This window comes from Anopheles ziemanni, chromosome 2 (genome assembly GCF_943734765.1).
Source record: "Anopheles ziemanni chromosome 2, idAnoZiCoDA_A2_x.2, whole genome shotgun sequence".
Classification (NCBI taxonomy): domain Eukaryota; kingdom Metazoa; phylum Arthropoda; class Insecta; order Diptera; family Culicidae; genus Anopheles; species Anopheles ziemanni.
The window spans coordinates 20,003,146-20,016,057 of record NC_080705.1 but is presented as its reverse complement, the minus strand read 5'-3'; the positions used below and the strand labels follow the sequence as shown (position 1 = coordinate 20,016,057).

The 12,912-nt window shown below is 40.1% G+C and overlaps 1 protein-coding gene across 1 annotated transcript in view; it reads right to left on the bottom strand.

Moving 5' to 3' along the window:
* Positions 1 to 12,912, bottom strand: part of LOC131293137 (netrin receptor unc-5-like) — a 58,475-nt gene that overhangs the window by 9,845 nt on the left and 35,718 nt on the right. The window contains exon 8 of the mRNA XM_058321215.1: positions 8,172 to 8,297. Within this exon, the coding sequence (XP_058177198.1) occupies positions 8,172 to 8,297 (126 nt within the window). The remainder of the gene's footprint in view (positions 1 to 8,171; positions 8,298 to 12,912) is intronic.

Genomic DNA, 12,912 nt, shown 5'->3' with positions numbered 1-12,912 from the left:
CGGGCCGTTTTACCTAGTCATTTCTAAATTGGATCAATATCAATCTAGAACACACCGCCACTTGAAATTAATGCTGGAAAGTTTTTGATGAGTTTTGGAAAGCACGCAACCGTCGGCGATTAGGCAACATTAAAGTGCCGAATGGCGTTGATGTTTCCTTCCGCGAACCATCTGCCGCTGATGGGATCGAAACGGGTGCGAACAGGTTAATTACCCGGGCGGAAGATGAAAGCGAACGCAAATTGCCCGAGATGAAGGCCATTTGGAACGATTATTTCAAGCCGTTGATGATTCTTCCGAGCACCCTCGATGCTGTATCGAATCCTTTTTTTAATTGGACCATAATGCGATTGTGGAGGTTGAGTGGAAAAGTTATCAAAATTAAGTTACGTCTTTTCTTCAACTCGTGACCAGCTTTCATGGTTCATTACAACCAATCAAATCAATCTGGAAAAAATGAAATTGGCTTGAATTTCGATAAAACCATTTTTTTTTAAATCATTATCAAACGCTTCTACGCGTGGTCATTTCTATGGATGACCAAGGTTTTTTCTAACCCACAAAGAAACACGTTTGAAAAATGTTCCAATTTATGGCAAACAAGCAAATTATCCTGATACTAAAACCGGCTACAGCTGAAGGTGATTTCCACTTTGTGTTCCATTCGATGGAAGCATATCACTAATCTTAATAGCGTCACACATCATGATTTGACCACTAATGAGCGGGCAGGAATCGTTATTGGTCTGGATTTGTGTCTCCAATTTGTACATTAGACTGTGTGACTGTTGGATGTAGGTGGAACGAATGATTGTGACTGGAGAGGTCCGATGCTATTAAAACTTCCTGTTTCGGATTAAAAGCATCAAAAGCCATTCGTAATCCTGTGTTTTGAACTATCAATTTAGATGGCCGGATTGAGCAGAAGCAATAATTCAGAGTTTATATCTCAATTTGTAATACTTTCTCTTCTCAATGAAGAAGGAATGATAAACTCGTTTGCAAAACCTTGACCAGGGTGAATGGGAGGAAACGCTTTTGATGGCAAACGCCAGCGACAAGACCCAATCATTTGCCTAAGATTGGCGATTGAGGTTTCTTGTATGTTTGCTGTATGTTTTACATAAGAGATAAGGAAAACATCTTCACACGTTTGACATATGTGACATCACGAGCACAATTTGGTGTATGTATTGCAAATACAAACGTATGATAATTCATCAGCCTTATCAGCAACATTCAACATATTGAAGGGGTACGAGATTCCAAAACCTGCTACGCTCTTAAGTCAAAGCAGGTCAGTCGGCCCTTGGAGAGAGAAACGAAGTACTCTACGTCTATGCAAAAAAGATAATTAGCTGATCTCATTACCACTCGACTCGTTTCGTCAGGCTCTGTCGTCAGGCCAAAACAAGTCCCATTGCGACTATTTCCGACGATGGGAAACTTGTTCGCAAACTCTTAATTAAAGCGATACGTACTTCCACCCGGAAAGTATATCATTTCTGCACAGCGTCAGATGATGGCGGAAAGGTTCATTAACCGGAACGGAAAGATACTAAAGATGCTCTCACTCGTATCATGCGCTGCTTGTGGAACACTTGCGATAGCATCAATTCCATTCCCCAATTGAGTCGTGAGAATCGAGATTGCAAATGCCCTGCCGCAAGTTGATAAATCAGTCTATGCTGCAGATTGTGCATCGAAACTCATTCGTTTTGTTATGGTGTTGAGTTCGGAGTCAAAGCCGAGAGATAATTGTTTCTGTTACGGAATTTCATTTAACTTGGTTCTCTAAGGGGATTTTAAATTCCTCAATAGAAGAATTGGGATTGAGAACAACAAAACAATTCTTAACTGACCCATCCTTAGGTATTTAGGAAGGTCATGGATTATTTACAAAATCAAAACTTCTTGGTGACCCAATACCAGAATGCTTTCGTACAATGTGACCATGATTAAAGAAAACTAACAGCCTTTCTTTACAGAGTGTATTATGAAATTATGTTAGGTATATTATAGATAAAAAGTGTCTGTTCACGTTTTTGTGTTGTGTTAAAAGTTCTACCATAGTCCAAACAACTGAAGAAGACACCAAACCTATTTCCAAGGAGTGCCGTAACAACTTCACCAAACAGTTTATTTTGGTTTAAGGCAAGAGTAAACGGATGGTACAACCAGTGAAATTTAATTTTGGCTTCCGTGGCGTCAAAACATTCCAACAGCAGACGATGATGCGACACCTTACTCTTGGTTGGATCAGTTACCGAGAAGAAGTTGCTGAATCAACCACTGAAAGCAATCTCCAGGCATTGGAAAATGCGGAACGTGTCACTCTGTTTCCGTGAGCAAACAATTTCTCTCCAACCATTCCCTCCAAAATCCACAACCACAAATCAACATCGATGCTTCTTGAATCGTGTTATTTTCGCTAATAAAACATGTTTGCTTTTCACTTATCAGCAGAGTTAAGGTTGGTGCCTGCTTGACGTTGCTTAGCAGGACTTTTAACAATGTGTCCAGGAAAAGGGTGATAAATCGAATTTCAAACGAATCGCTGATAGAAGTTTTCAAGCAGCTGTTGAAGAAGAATATCTCTGGCTTTATTTGCATGTGGTTCAAAATGTAGGTTGTGATTTGCGTGCATTTTCAATCAGCAAAGATTAAGGAACACCTTTAACAAACATATAAGAACGAAATATTCAAGCGGGCATCCCCAAATACCTCCCTGTCAAAACCAGACACACACAAACACTTCCGCTTTCGACACCTCGTGAAAAGTACAAATCCATAATAAATCATTTACAGCACGACTTTAAAGCACTCAACGGCAGACGTCTCAGCTGTCGAGGAAGGTTGGACGAGACGAGACTCCACCGAGTAACGGCTGTACGGGTTTATAACTGTGCAAATAGTCGTAGTTTGTCGGAATTAAAACATCATTTATCAAACCACCCTTTGTTGGGTGTACGGGGGTCAACGGAAAAGTTAAACTAGCTGCCAATTTCAGCTTGGCGTGGATGATGAGCGTGAAATGACATCATCACAACGGAAGACATCGATGTAAACTGTGTTTCAGGCACACATTAAGCTTTACATCACTGCAATTAAAAGTCTTGTGTACTAATATATCTTATGCATGGAAGATAACTAGAATAAGTGTAACATTAGGTTTTAAGCGCATGTTTCAGCGAATAGGTCGAATCATCATGTGCGGTGTCTTTGATAATCCTTTTAATTAATATGCAATTTGTATTCATTTGCTTCTGCACCCTACTTCTGAGTGTTGGCAATTCCCTAATCGGATTCTCTCTCCCTGGGCTTGGCCAATGTTAGATTTCCCCTGGGGAAAAAGACGAGCGCATCGTGGGTGATTACCAACCATGGGTTTTTCCCCTAAATTTGCTAGATGGTTTGCTCTCAACTTACCATTCGTTGTAAAATGTTTAAACGGAGTTCAAAATAGATACTCTTATGTCAAATTATTTCAACCACTTCGAAGCAATCATGGAGAGGCCGATTTATTAATTTTATCGTTAAGTACATTATGCTTTTCTGTCATGAAGCACAACTATACATGTTGCGTTTGCTAAGTGAAAAGGTAAGGAAGATTCATGAACGAATTGTGAGTCATGTCCAGCATCGTGTTGTCTCGCATTTCTTCTATAATGGCTCTGTGGGATATCTACGAAACATGACTCTCGTGTATCCGAGATTGGACTCTCGTGTGTCTGCGCATCTCGAAATCATTTGCAGAATCCGTACTCAATGGTCACTTCCAATGCGGTTTTCCCTTCCTGATCGTCTCGTCTGTTGATGATTTACGGGCGATACTCTCGAGCGACATGTTAAACAGTAGGGAGCAGCAGTTAAATCTAGCCATTCTATTTGGCGTCAACGGCGAGGTTAATGAGAGCTCGTTCGTCTATTTAGACTGCAAATGTGGTCGAGTTCTCAATCCAAGCGTCTGAGAAAGGATTTCTGCATCTTCAAGGGCGACTGACACTGCGGGTTGTCGTTGCATGGTACAACCTCATACGGCCTTGTTAGGCATGAGTTACTGCGCTTTATTTATATTTTATTCGAGGAACGTTTTTATTTATCATAAAACTAGAATAAAGAACCATTCTTCGATCTTTGAAAAAAACCTTGAGAGAAGAAAAAGTAACTAACATTCTACAACTTGACAAGCTCTTCACATCGAACACGGGTTTGAACGAGGTACACTAGTTTGTCTTCTATCGAGAGTTCCACCAGCCATGTGTCCAAAACTTCCACATGAGACAAGATTATTATTAGATTGGCTGTTAGTTAACACATATGTCAAGATTTTCCAAGATTTGACAACTTCCAAACCATCATCAATCAAGACCCCTTTCGAACAAATAGTGGCGTTTCGTTTCGGCTTGGCTTGGCGATAGTTGCCCTGGCGTAGGTGTTGGCATCTTGTTGGCCTTCCTATGCGTTCTCCACAATGTCTCTCTTCACTGGGGGTAGCATGCAGGTCGTGATCGAAAGCGCACACAGCTGGCATTGAACGGAAAGTGGTCGGATCGAGGCATTTATCCCATACGGGGTTCATCTTTCAACTGAGGTGACAAAAGAAAACATCCACTCGAAGTTAGCTAGAAACCGGAGAATCTAAACGCGAAGAGTGGAGAAAACTTCCGAGAAGAAAGTCGCGCCTCTAGTTCGGGAAAAGTGTAGTAAGGTTAATTTCTCAATTTTATGCTCATTTTTCACCTATCGAAACGGCGGGTCTGAAAAGAGGGCAACCAAGGAGCATACCATGTGACAGGCGTGAAGTGACTAATGAAGCTGGAAAAAAGGTCACGATTTCGTGGATCTAATAGTGTTGCGACACTAAGCAGCTTGTTTCTCTCCATCAGAAGAAGATTCAGAACAAATTTGCTTTTAAAATATGCGATTTATTCTATTGATTAGTCTTTGCTGCGGTGATGTAGTAGTTAATTTAGACTACATACAAAATCCTCGCTGTGTCAATTTTGAGGGAAAAGATAGGGCATGTCAAATCTTAATAAAAAAATTAATAATTTCGATAATCTTATCTGAATGGCATAATCTGCTTGTATGCAAATATGTATGATGGCCTTCCACGGTTGTGACGCACTTCGGTGATGTTTTAATGAAACCTGTTAGCATTTACCCATTTCCAGATATTTTTATCACTGCTAGAGATAAGTGAGAAAATTAAGAATGATTAATATCTACAAAGCTTCTCAAGCTTCCTTGAAAAACTACCGCAACAACAACGGGCTAGACCGTAGAAATATAGGAAATAGAAAGTTAATCCGATTATAACACTCCTTCAAGCTCCACCGCATGAAATATGATTACACTTTAAAATAATAAGTTGCTTACATGTTAATGTTAGCAAAACTGAATCACCTCGCCAAGAGCTTCAATTGAATATTCATCGATAGAAATAGTTTGATTTGCATAGACATTGCGATGATATTGAATTAAAAAACTGTTTTGCAATCGCAAATTAACGTTGACCTTGTGGATGGATTACCGCATGTTCTGGTCGATGAATAATGTTTTATACTTACTTACGATAGAATTGTACAGTTTTTGAACATGCATATTCAGAGGAACAAAACGATTCGTTAGGATTGAGATACGAACCAACACCAGTCGTAGACAGAGCACCTTCTATTGAAGTGTTGTGTTGTTAAATTAAATATGTCAGTTGAAAATTGTACCTCATATTAAAGCAGTTGCAGAGTTACAGGACGTATTCTGACAACGTTTCAGTCACTGTTTCACCTAATCGAGCTTGTCATTTGCTAAATACAAAAATGTGCGTCTTACGTGTGGCACGAATCAGTCTAAGTTTCATTTCGCTTTTATTCAGTAGCAGAAAGTATTAGACAAGTGTTTTAGAACAAATGGGTAAAGAAGTATTTCTACTATCACCACTTGACTCAGTTTTGTTACGTATATCGTACTGGTTGAGACAGGTATACGAGGCGTGAAAATAATTCTGGTTCAAACATTATTCTGCAACGAAAATCGGATCACATGAATTTTCGATTAGTTTCGAAATCATTCTGCTTTGCTGCAGGGTGATGAAATGTATCTAATAAAAATGTTCACGCCGTCCATGTAGGGGCCCGTCAGCAATCTGAACTCCACGATTCGGTTCAATTGATCAGTGCAAATCCAGGCACCGTTGCCTTCATCGCGTAACAAATAGTGTTCGCAGAGGGATTTTCCGGGACATGAAACATGCCAGCATTTCCAGAGCTGGTGGCTAAAGCAGCCGTGTTATGTTGTTGAGCAATCGCACCTCAAAATCATTCGCTGAACCCCGAGAGGTCTCCGGAGGGCAACATTGGAATGGTGTACACAACGCCGCAACTCCTATTGCTTTACAAGTTGCAGGGTTGGAGTCTATGCTTCGATATACCGAGGGAGGTAGGGTGGCTTTCCGCGAAGCATCGCAACCGATCCGGCTGGCTAAAAAAAGAACCATTTAGCGTGACTGGCTGGGAATGGTCGGAAACGTAGTCGTAGACACCAGGGGACTAGTGGAGTGTTGAAGGAATTATGTTTACAAACGAGTTTATGAGCGTTGGTTTCTCACGTGGACCATTTCATGGGTTCACAGAGGGAGTATCGCTTTTAGAGCGGCCAAAGCTAATTAATGCGCCGTGAAGCATATTCTTATATTTTGACTGCAACGCGTCCACCTCCATCAAAGCCAATATGTGGAAAGGTCAACGATGAAAAAGTGACGATGCTAGAAAACGTCTTCCAAGAGGTCAGGTGTAGCTCAAGCCCCGTTGCATACGTCCAAAATAAACACACACAGGCAGTGGAACTCCTCATTTGTCGAGCCCGTGGGGAAAATTTATTAGAAGACAAACCCCCAACAGCAAAGAATGTCTTCTATCCTGCCACCTAATTTTACCCAAGCGCTACTCAAGCAATAGGAAAAAGGCATTTGAACGACGGTTAAATGTAGGATAGGAAAGACGTGGGTTCAATTTATGGAATCGTGAACGTGAAGAGATCCTCTCAGCGTTATGTTGACGGTGGCAAAGAATTTATGCATAGCAACAATCATAAAGATGGTGGAAAGTGTTCCAGCATACAGGTTCATTCAAAAGGAAGATATTGCTAGGTTGGCATCTACTTTCATTTCAAATGTAGATCTCAAGAATTGAACATCTTTCTTAAAGAAGTTAAAGAGTTTGTGAACAGTTTGATTTGTTTTTAACAAAAAACGTATCTTTCGTCATATTTCTATTTGTGTTCTTTGAAAATAATTTCGTTTTTTTTTATAACTGGTTTTGCAATAATAGTTTTTAAACCGCTACTAACTTTGTAGCATGGCGTGATGATGGCGGGAGCCGAAGAACATTCTTTTCTTTCACCAGTGTTCTCGATTTCTGGAAAACGTTTGTCGACTGCCAAGGAGTTTTATCTGATTTCGACGCTCATGAAGATGCGTTAAACCGACACACTGTCTATAAATCAGCCTCCAGTAACTGCATTCGTTCCTATTCTCGTAAATACTACGAAATTTCACCACTAAAGGCTACCTTCAGTCGGGTTCGATTAATATTTTGCAGACCTTTCACTCACCGCTCCAATCAATTACTTGAAGATAGGTTGAGAAACGATCGACGAAGGATTGATTTACGTAATGAGAATCTGGTTTTTGCTAACGTCCGATGTTTGTAATTCAGTGTTTCTGTGTTTGTAATTCACAATTGAAGGCCGACCATAGGATTGGTTTGGGTCTACAATTTGGTTGTCTCATAAGGGGTACTCTAAAGCAGGGTTCTCCAAACTTTTTTAATGCGGGTCGCATTGGGTGGAATAACCATAGCGTTAGTCCACATTTACCCAAGGAGGAGAGGGTCTCGGGCCGTAGTTTGGAGACCCCTGCTCTAAAGGATTGAACTTTCCAATTTGGACATCATTGTAACACGATGTGTACTTTCACCATGTAAGAGGTTCACCCGGAGAAGGCTAGTTCGATTGTGATTTGTCAATCAATTTCGATGATTAGCCAAATGACTGAACATGTATATATATATGTATATGAATATGCAACACTCGTGATGGTTATAATGTATTGAAAATTGGGTATAATTGATAATTGGTAATGGGTTATTTAATTGATTTATTCAATTTACCTGATCGCGCTAAATTATAGGCAGGAATTGTTTTTTTTCGTCGGACAAACTTGGAGATACCGGCACCTACTGCAATGCAAAATGCGGCAACCAGTGCGATCCACAAATACGCAGTCCAGCTTGAATCTGAAAGAAAAAACATTTAGAGTTTATTATTTGATAAATGAAATGAAGTATGAGAATAGTCTATAAAGTTGATATTAAATAATGTTTTGCAAATTCCAGAAGTGTACATCAAACAGGTTAGCATCTCATGAATGAAACATTTCCTCATGAAAAAAGATCTGATTGACGACTTTGAACTGCAGTTCATTTAGGTTACCCTATACCACAAGTCATTTTTATCAGTGTTCCTCTTAAATCAATGTGTGATATCGTGTACCATTACATCCTTCTTGCATCTGCTTATGATGTATTTCACTAAGTGAAAAGTGATGAACTTCTTTTGCATAAATTTTGAAAGAACATGAAGTGCTTATCAGTAGAATTTCAAAAAATGATCATGTGAAGCTTATGATATGATTCTTGATTTGTGGCATGTTTTATTTGAGCATATTATTTAGAAACAAAGAAATTTCAGATAGGGTTTGTAATTTGTAATCTACATAAATTATTCAAAACGCATCGAACATTCACCTCAACCTACGTTGGGAATTTTTTGAGGGTTAATTGAAACACACTTTTGAACAAAGATGCTGCTGTTGATAAGTTTTATTACAAGTATAATGTAATGTATATGCTTCTGTAAACGCAGGGTAGCTTTTTCACTCACTCTTGGTTGACCATCTGTTTACGTGTTTATGATGAGCTTATCTGTTTGATCATGGCACTATTGAAATTCATTTTCGTTTCTCTAGGGTCAGACTTTGTGGCAACAGTAAATAGCGATTCCTTTTCATTTAAAAAGATATCCCTCTAGTTAGCCTCTAGCTTTAAAAAGACAGTCTTTGAACAAATTCAGTTATATATGAGATGTTGATGCCGTTTTCTTGAAATAATGAACCATTTATGTCAAAAAAGATCTACACCTTTTCAGAAAGCGTACTCGAAGATGAGCTCTTCATGAAGTTCCACTGATGTACGATCAATGTACGTTCGTGGTAAACTTCCACAGTGAGACATTTATTGGATTTCATCCAAACCATCTGCCAGTGAAAATGCATTTACACTTCTCAACCGTGCAACAATGCTAGGGATCATTTGCGGCAACCGTCGTCATCTTGCCGTGCATCAATTGCACTTTGCTCGTTGCACTTCACCAACCTTCCATTGAGAACTTTTTTAGTTCCGTAATGTGTGTGTCTATTGGCTTGGGTCCGACATCAAAACAGGAGCAGAAGTGATTCTGTTTTCTGTCTTGTACTGAATTATCCTTCTTTTTTTTTAACTTTCTTTCTGCTCAAGACTGGCAGCAGCATGTGGTAGTTTGACTTTCTTACCATCACGCCAGAAGTCGTAGGGGAAATGTGCACTCAAATTGCGTTTCCACTGTCACTGTCACTTTACTTTCTGTGTTTCATTTCTTTCCTCGGATGACTTCGCGTGTTGGATACCGTTTCCGCTGATTCCGACCCTCTGTTACTTCCAATAAAAGTGTTTCCTTGTGTCATAAAAAGCAGTCGCTAGCGCACTCCGAACGCGAAATGAAGAATAAGACATCATGCTGTTTCTTTTGGAGAATCTGGCCCAATGAGAAGACGTGAAGGGCGAAACGATGGAACACGTTTTTGATGCTTGTGTGCAAGAGGAGAAATGAGGCGCGAGTAGAAGACAATTAAAACAGAGCCTAAGGAAACCCCCTGTACGAACATTTCTGGATGTTATATCCTGCACTATACGAAGGCATTATATTATCGTACGGAAACCGATCATTTCTTTACATGACGACCGGAAATGAACCACGACAGCGACTATGCTTGTGACCTCACTTTACACGAAGGGAAAGTTCACCCAACTATTGATATTTTTATAACTCTGGTTTCTCAAACAATCAGGTTGTATATTTGTCTTGGAAGTTATAAATTTCTCTTCGTTGAACAAGAACCATTTCTAATGAGATGAAATGACGATTTGTGGCCGACTAGAGTTGACATTTATTACCCTAAGTTGAAAAATAGAGATACCCATTTGCTTTCTTATTCTTATTCAGTCGGTTGATTCTTCATAATCAAAACAAACGTTACTTTATTAGTCTAGCTTCATTTCACCTTGAACAACAAAATTTGAACTATGCTACTGAATTGGTAAATTCAACAAATTGATAAGAAAACCCCCTTCTGACCCAATCCTTTCAGTTTCAAAGAGAACATTTCAAAACAATGTTTGCTCTAATCGGCCGACAATTTGGAGTTCGACGAATGAGATTTTGATAGGAATGTCTGAAAAATGTTTAACACATGTTCCACGTCGCTTTATTCAATTACAAGCAATGAAAACTGGTATTTTGATTTGATTCGATCACGGACAACATCAAGAAACAGATGTTGAGAAGGTCATTTTAGGCATATGGCAATGAATTATGGCTACTATTTTTGTCATTTACTATAGCATCATGTTTTGTTGTGCAGTTTCATTAATTTCTCCACAACAGTCGCAAAAAACATGCCTAAAGAAATCATAGAGAACATTATGTAAGAGTAATGTGACTGCATAAATGTTGAGAAATTTGGAGAAATCTATAAAAACAGCACCATGTAACCAAACATTGCCTCAGGCTTATTTTTTCCCGTCGATCAGCACCAGATCGTGTTTCCCGGAAAAGGGTTGATTCAGGAAGAAACAATAACGATCGAGGGAAGGCCCCATGGGAAGCTTCTACCCTTCAATAAAATACCAATACGGTGTTGCCTTGCCCTCCACAAAAAATCGGATGATGATGATGCTGATGATGGATGGAAATAGTGGTTCCAAGGCGTGAATGTGAAAGAATCGCACGGCGCACAAACAAACGCCAAACATATATTTACGAACTGAACCAAAGGTTCCGTAAAACAGAGAAAAAACAGACAACGGGGAAATGCGGAGGGTGTAATGATATTTGCAGAAATATGTCACGTGCGCGTCACCGAGGGCTTTTTACAAGCGCCATCAACATCGGTGGGCTCTTTTGCGCCTTAACGCCATCCCGCGAAGCTTTTACTTTTTCATCAGTTGCCATCCACGGCGATTCCGGCGAAACATGGTGGAGATAATAAATTTCATGGATTTATGAGACGAATTGAATTATGGGAGGATTATTTGCGTGCCACGGACAAGGGTGCAGGGATTTAGAGCCATTTCGAGTCCTTTCGCACAATTCTCCACTATTTTAGTCGCGCTTGTTGTAGATTTCAACTCCAATGTGAAATGTGATTTTATTTTTGGTCATCGTTGGACAAACTGTAAAGCAGATACGATAAAGCTGAATTATCGTGGACTGCAAATCAATAACAAATGCAAAAGGGTATGCAACAGGTATTCCAGAGAAAAAAAACCGGTGAACAGACATATTTCAGCGGTTTTTGAAAAGGTTGTAGGAATATGCCCATTTCAATATACGATTAATTCCTTTTCAACACTCTAACCTCACACAATGTCCAAACAGCGATGGTAGAAAAGAGACAAGTTTCCTTCACGCTTGTGCCAAAATACCTGCTGAGAAACCACGGGACACCACGTCTAGGCCTACAGGCATTTACCACATCCTTAGGCTAGAAGAAATTCCCTCCACTCGCTCGCAGACTTGTTTTATCTTTTTCCAAAATCATCATCACTCCGTTGCCGAACCGTGGATTGTGCGGACACGAGTGTTCCACGCCGAGGAGCGCAACTCGTCAAAGGTCGCCCACGGCGCGGATCCATCGTTGACTTGTTTCAACGACATTGCGGGGGCGTTCGGGAGACTTCGACTCTAAGCCTTCAAGACGCCGCCTGAGGTTCTTATTGCACGGTGTTGGCTCCTAGGCCACCGCCAAGTGTCGGTGGGTCTCTTTGGCTTTCAGCCAGACAGTTTTCAGCGGTAATAAACAATAATAAACTGTTACCTGTCTCGTTAATACCTGTGTCGATTGATTAAACGGTTGAGATTAAATTATTCCTCTGAAGGTTGTCCGATTTCGTGCCTATGCTTCATGCGAGTACCGTTTGTTTTTTCTATTTCGCCCTTTTTTGTTATGTTCTTTCGTCCGCGAGGTTCCAACTCGCTCGTAAATCAGCTGGTTTGGAATCTGTGCCGTTTTTGGTGGATGATGAGGTGGTGTGTTTTGACCATGGACCAATGGACAACTATAGGCGCTTAATTTGAGCTCAGCACGACCAATTGGGACTGACCAGCGCTAGGCTAGGCTTCAAGACACCAAAGTATAAAGAATTGGTGGTTGCGAAGAGAAGAAACGATTTTGGAAACATTGGCCTCAAACGATGCTTTAATCGATTCGAACCGGTCAATGATGGATTTCGGCTAATAATAGACCCCAAAAAAGATTCAGTTGTTTGTCGAATTCCATGCGGCCTATTGATCCCCGTTGAGTATCTATTTGGACGAGGCAGCCGGCTAAAAGATGTAGGGCATTTTGGTTGCAACAAACACAAAATCATAGGACCATTTTGCCGTCATTAGATGGAAATCAGTTCTGCCAAACAAACCAATAAATGCATGATTGATTTCTATGTATCATTGCCCTTTCAGCTGATTCTGGTTATGTTTATACAATCATTCGATACAAGTGTTGTTCAACAAATGCCGAAGCGCATGTTTTTATAA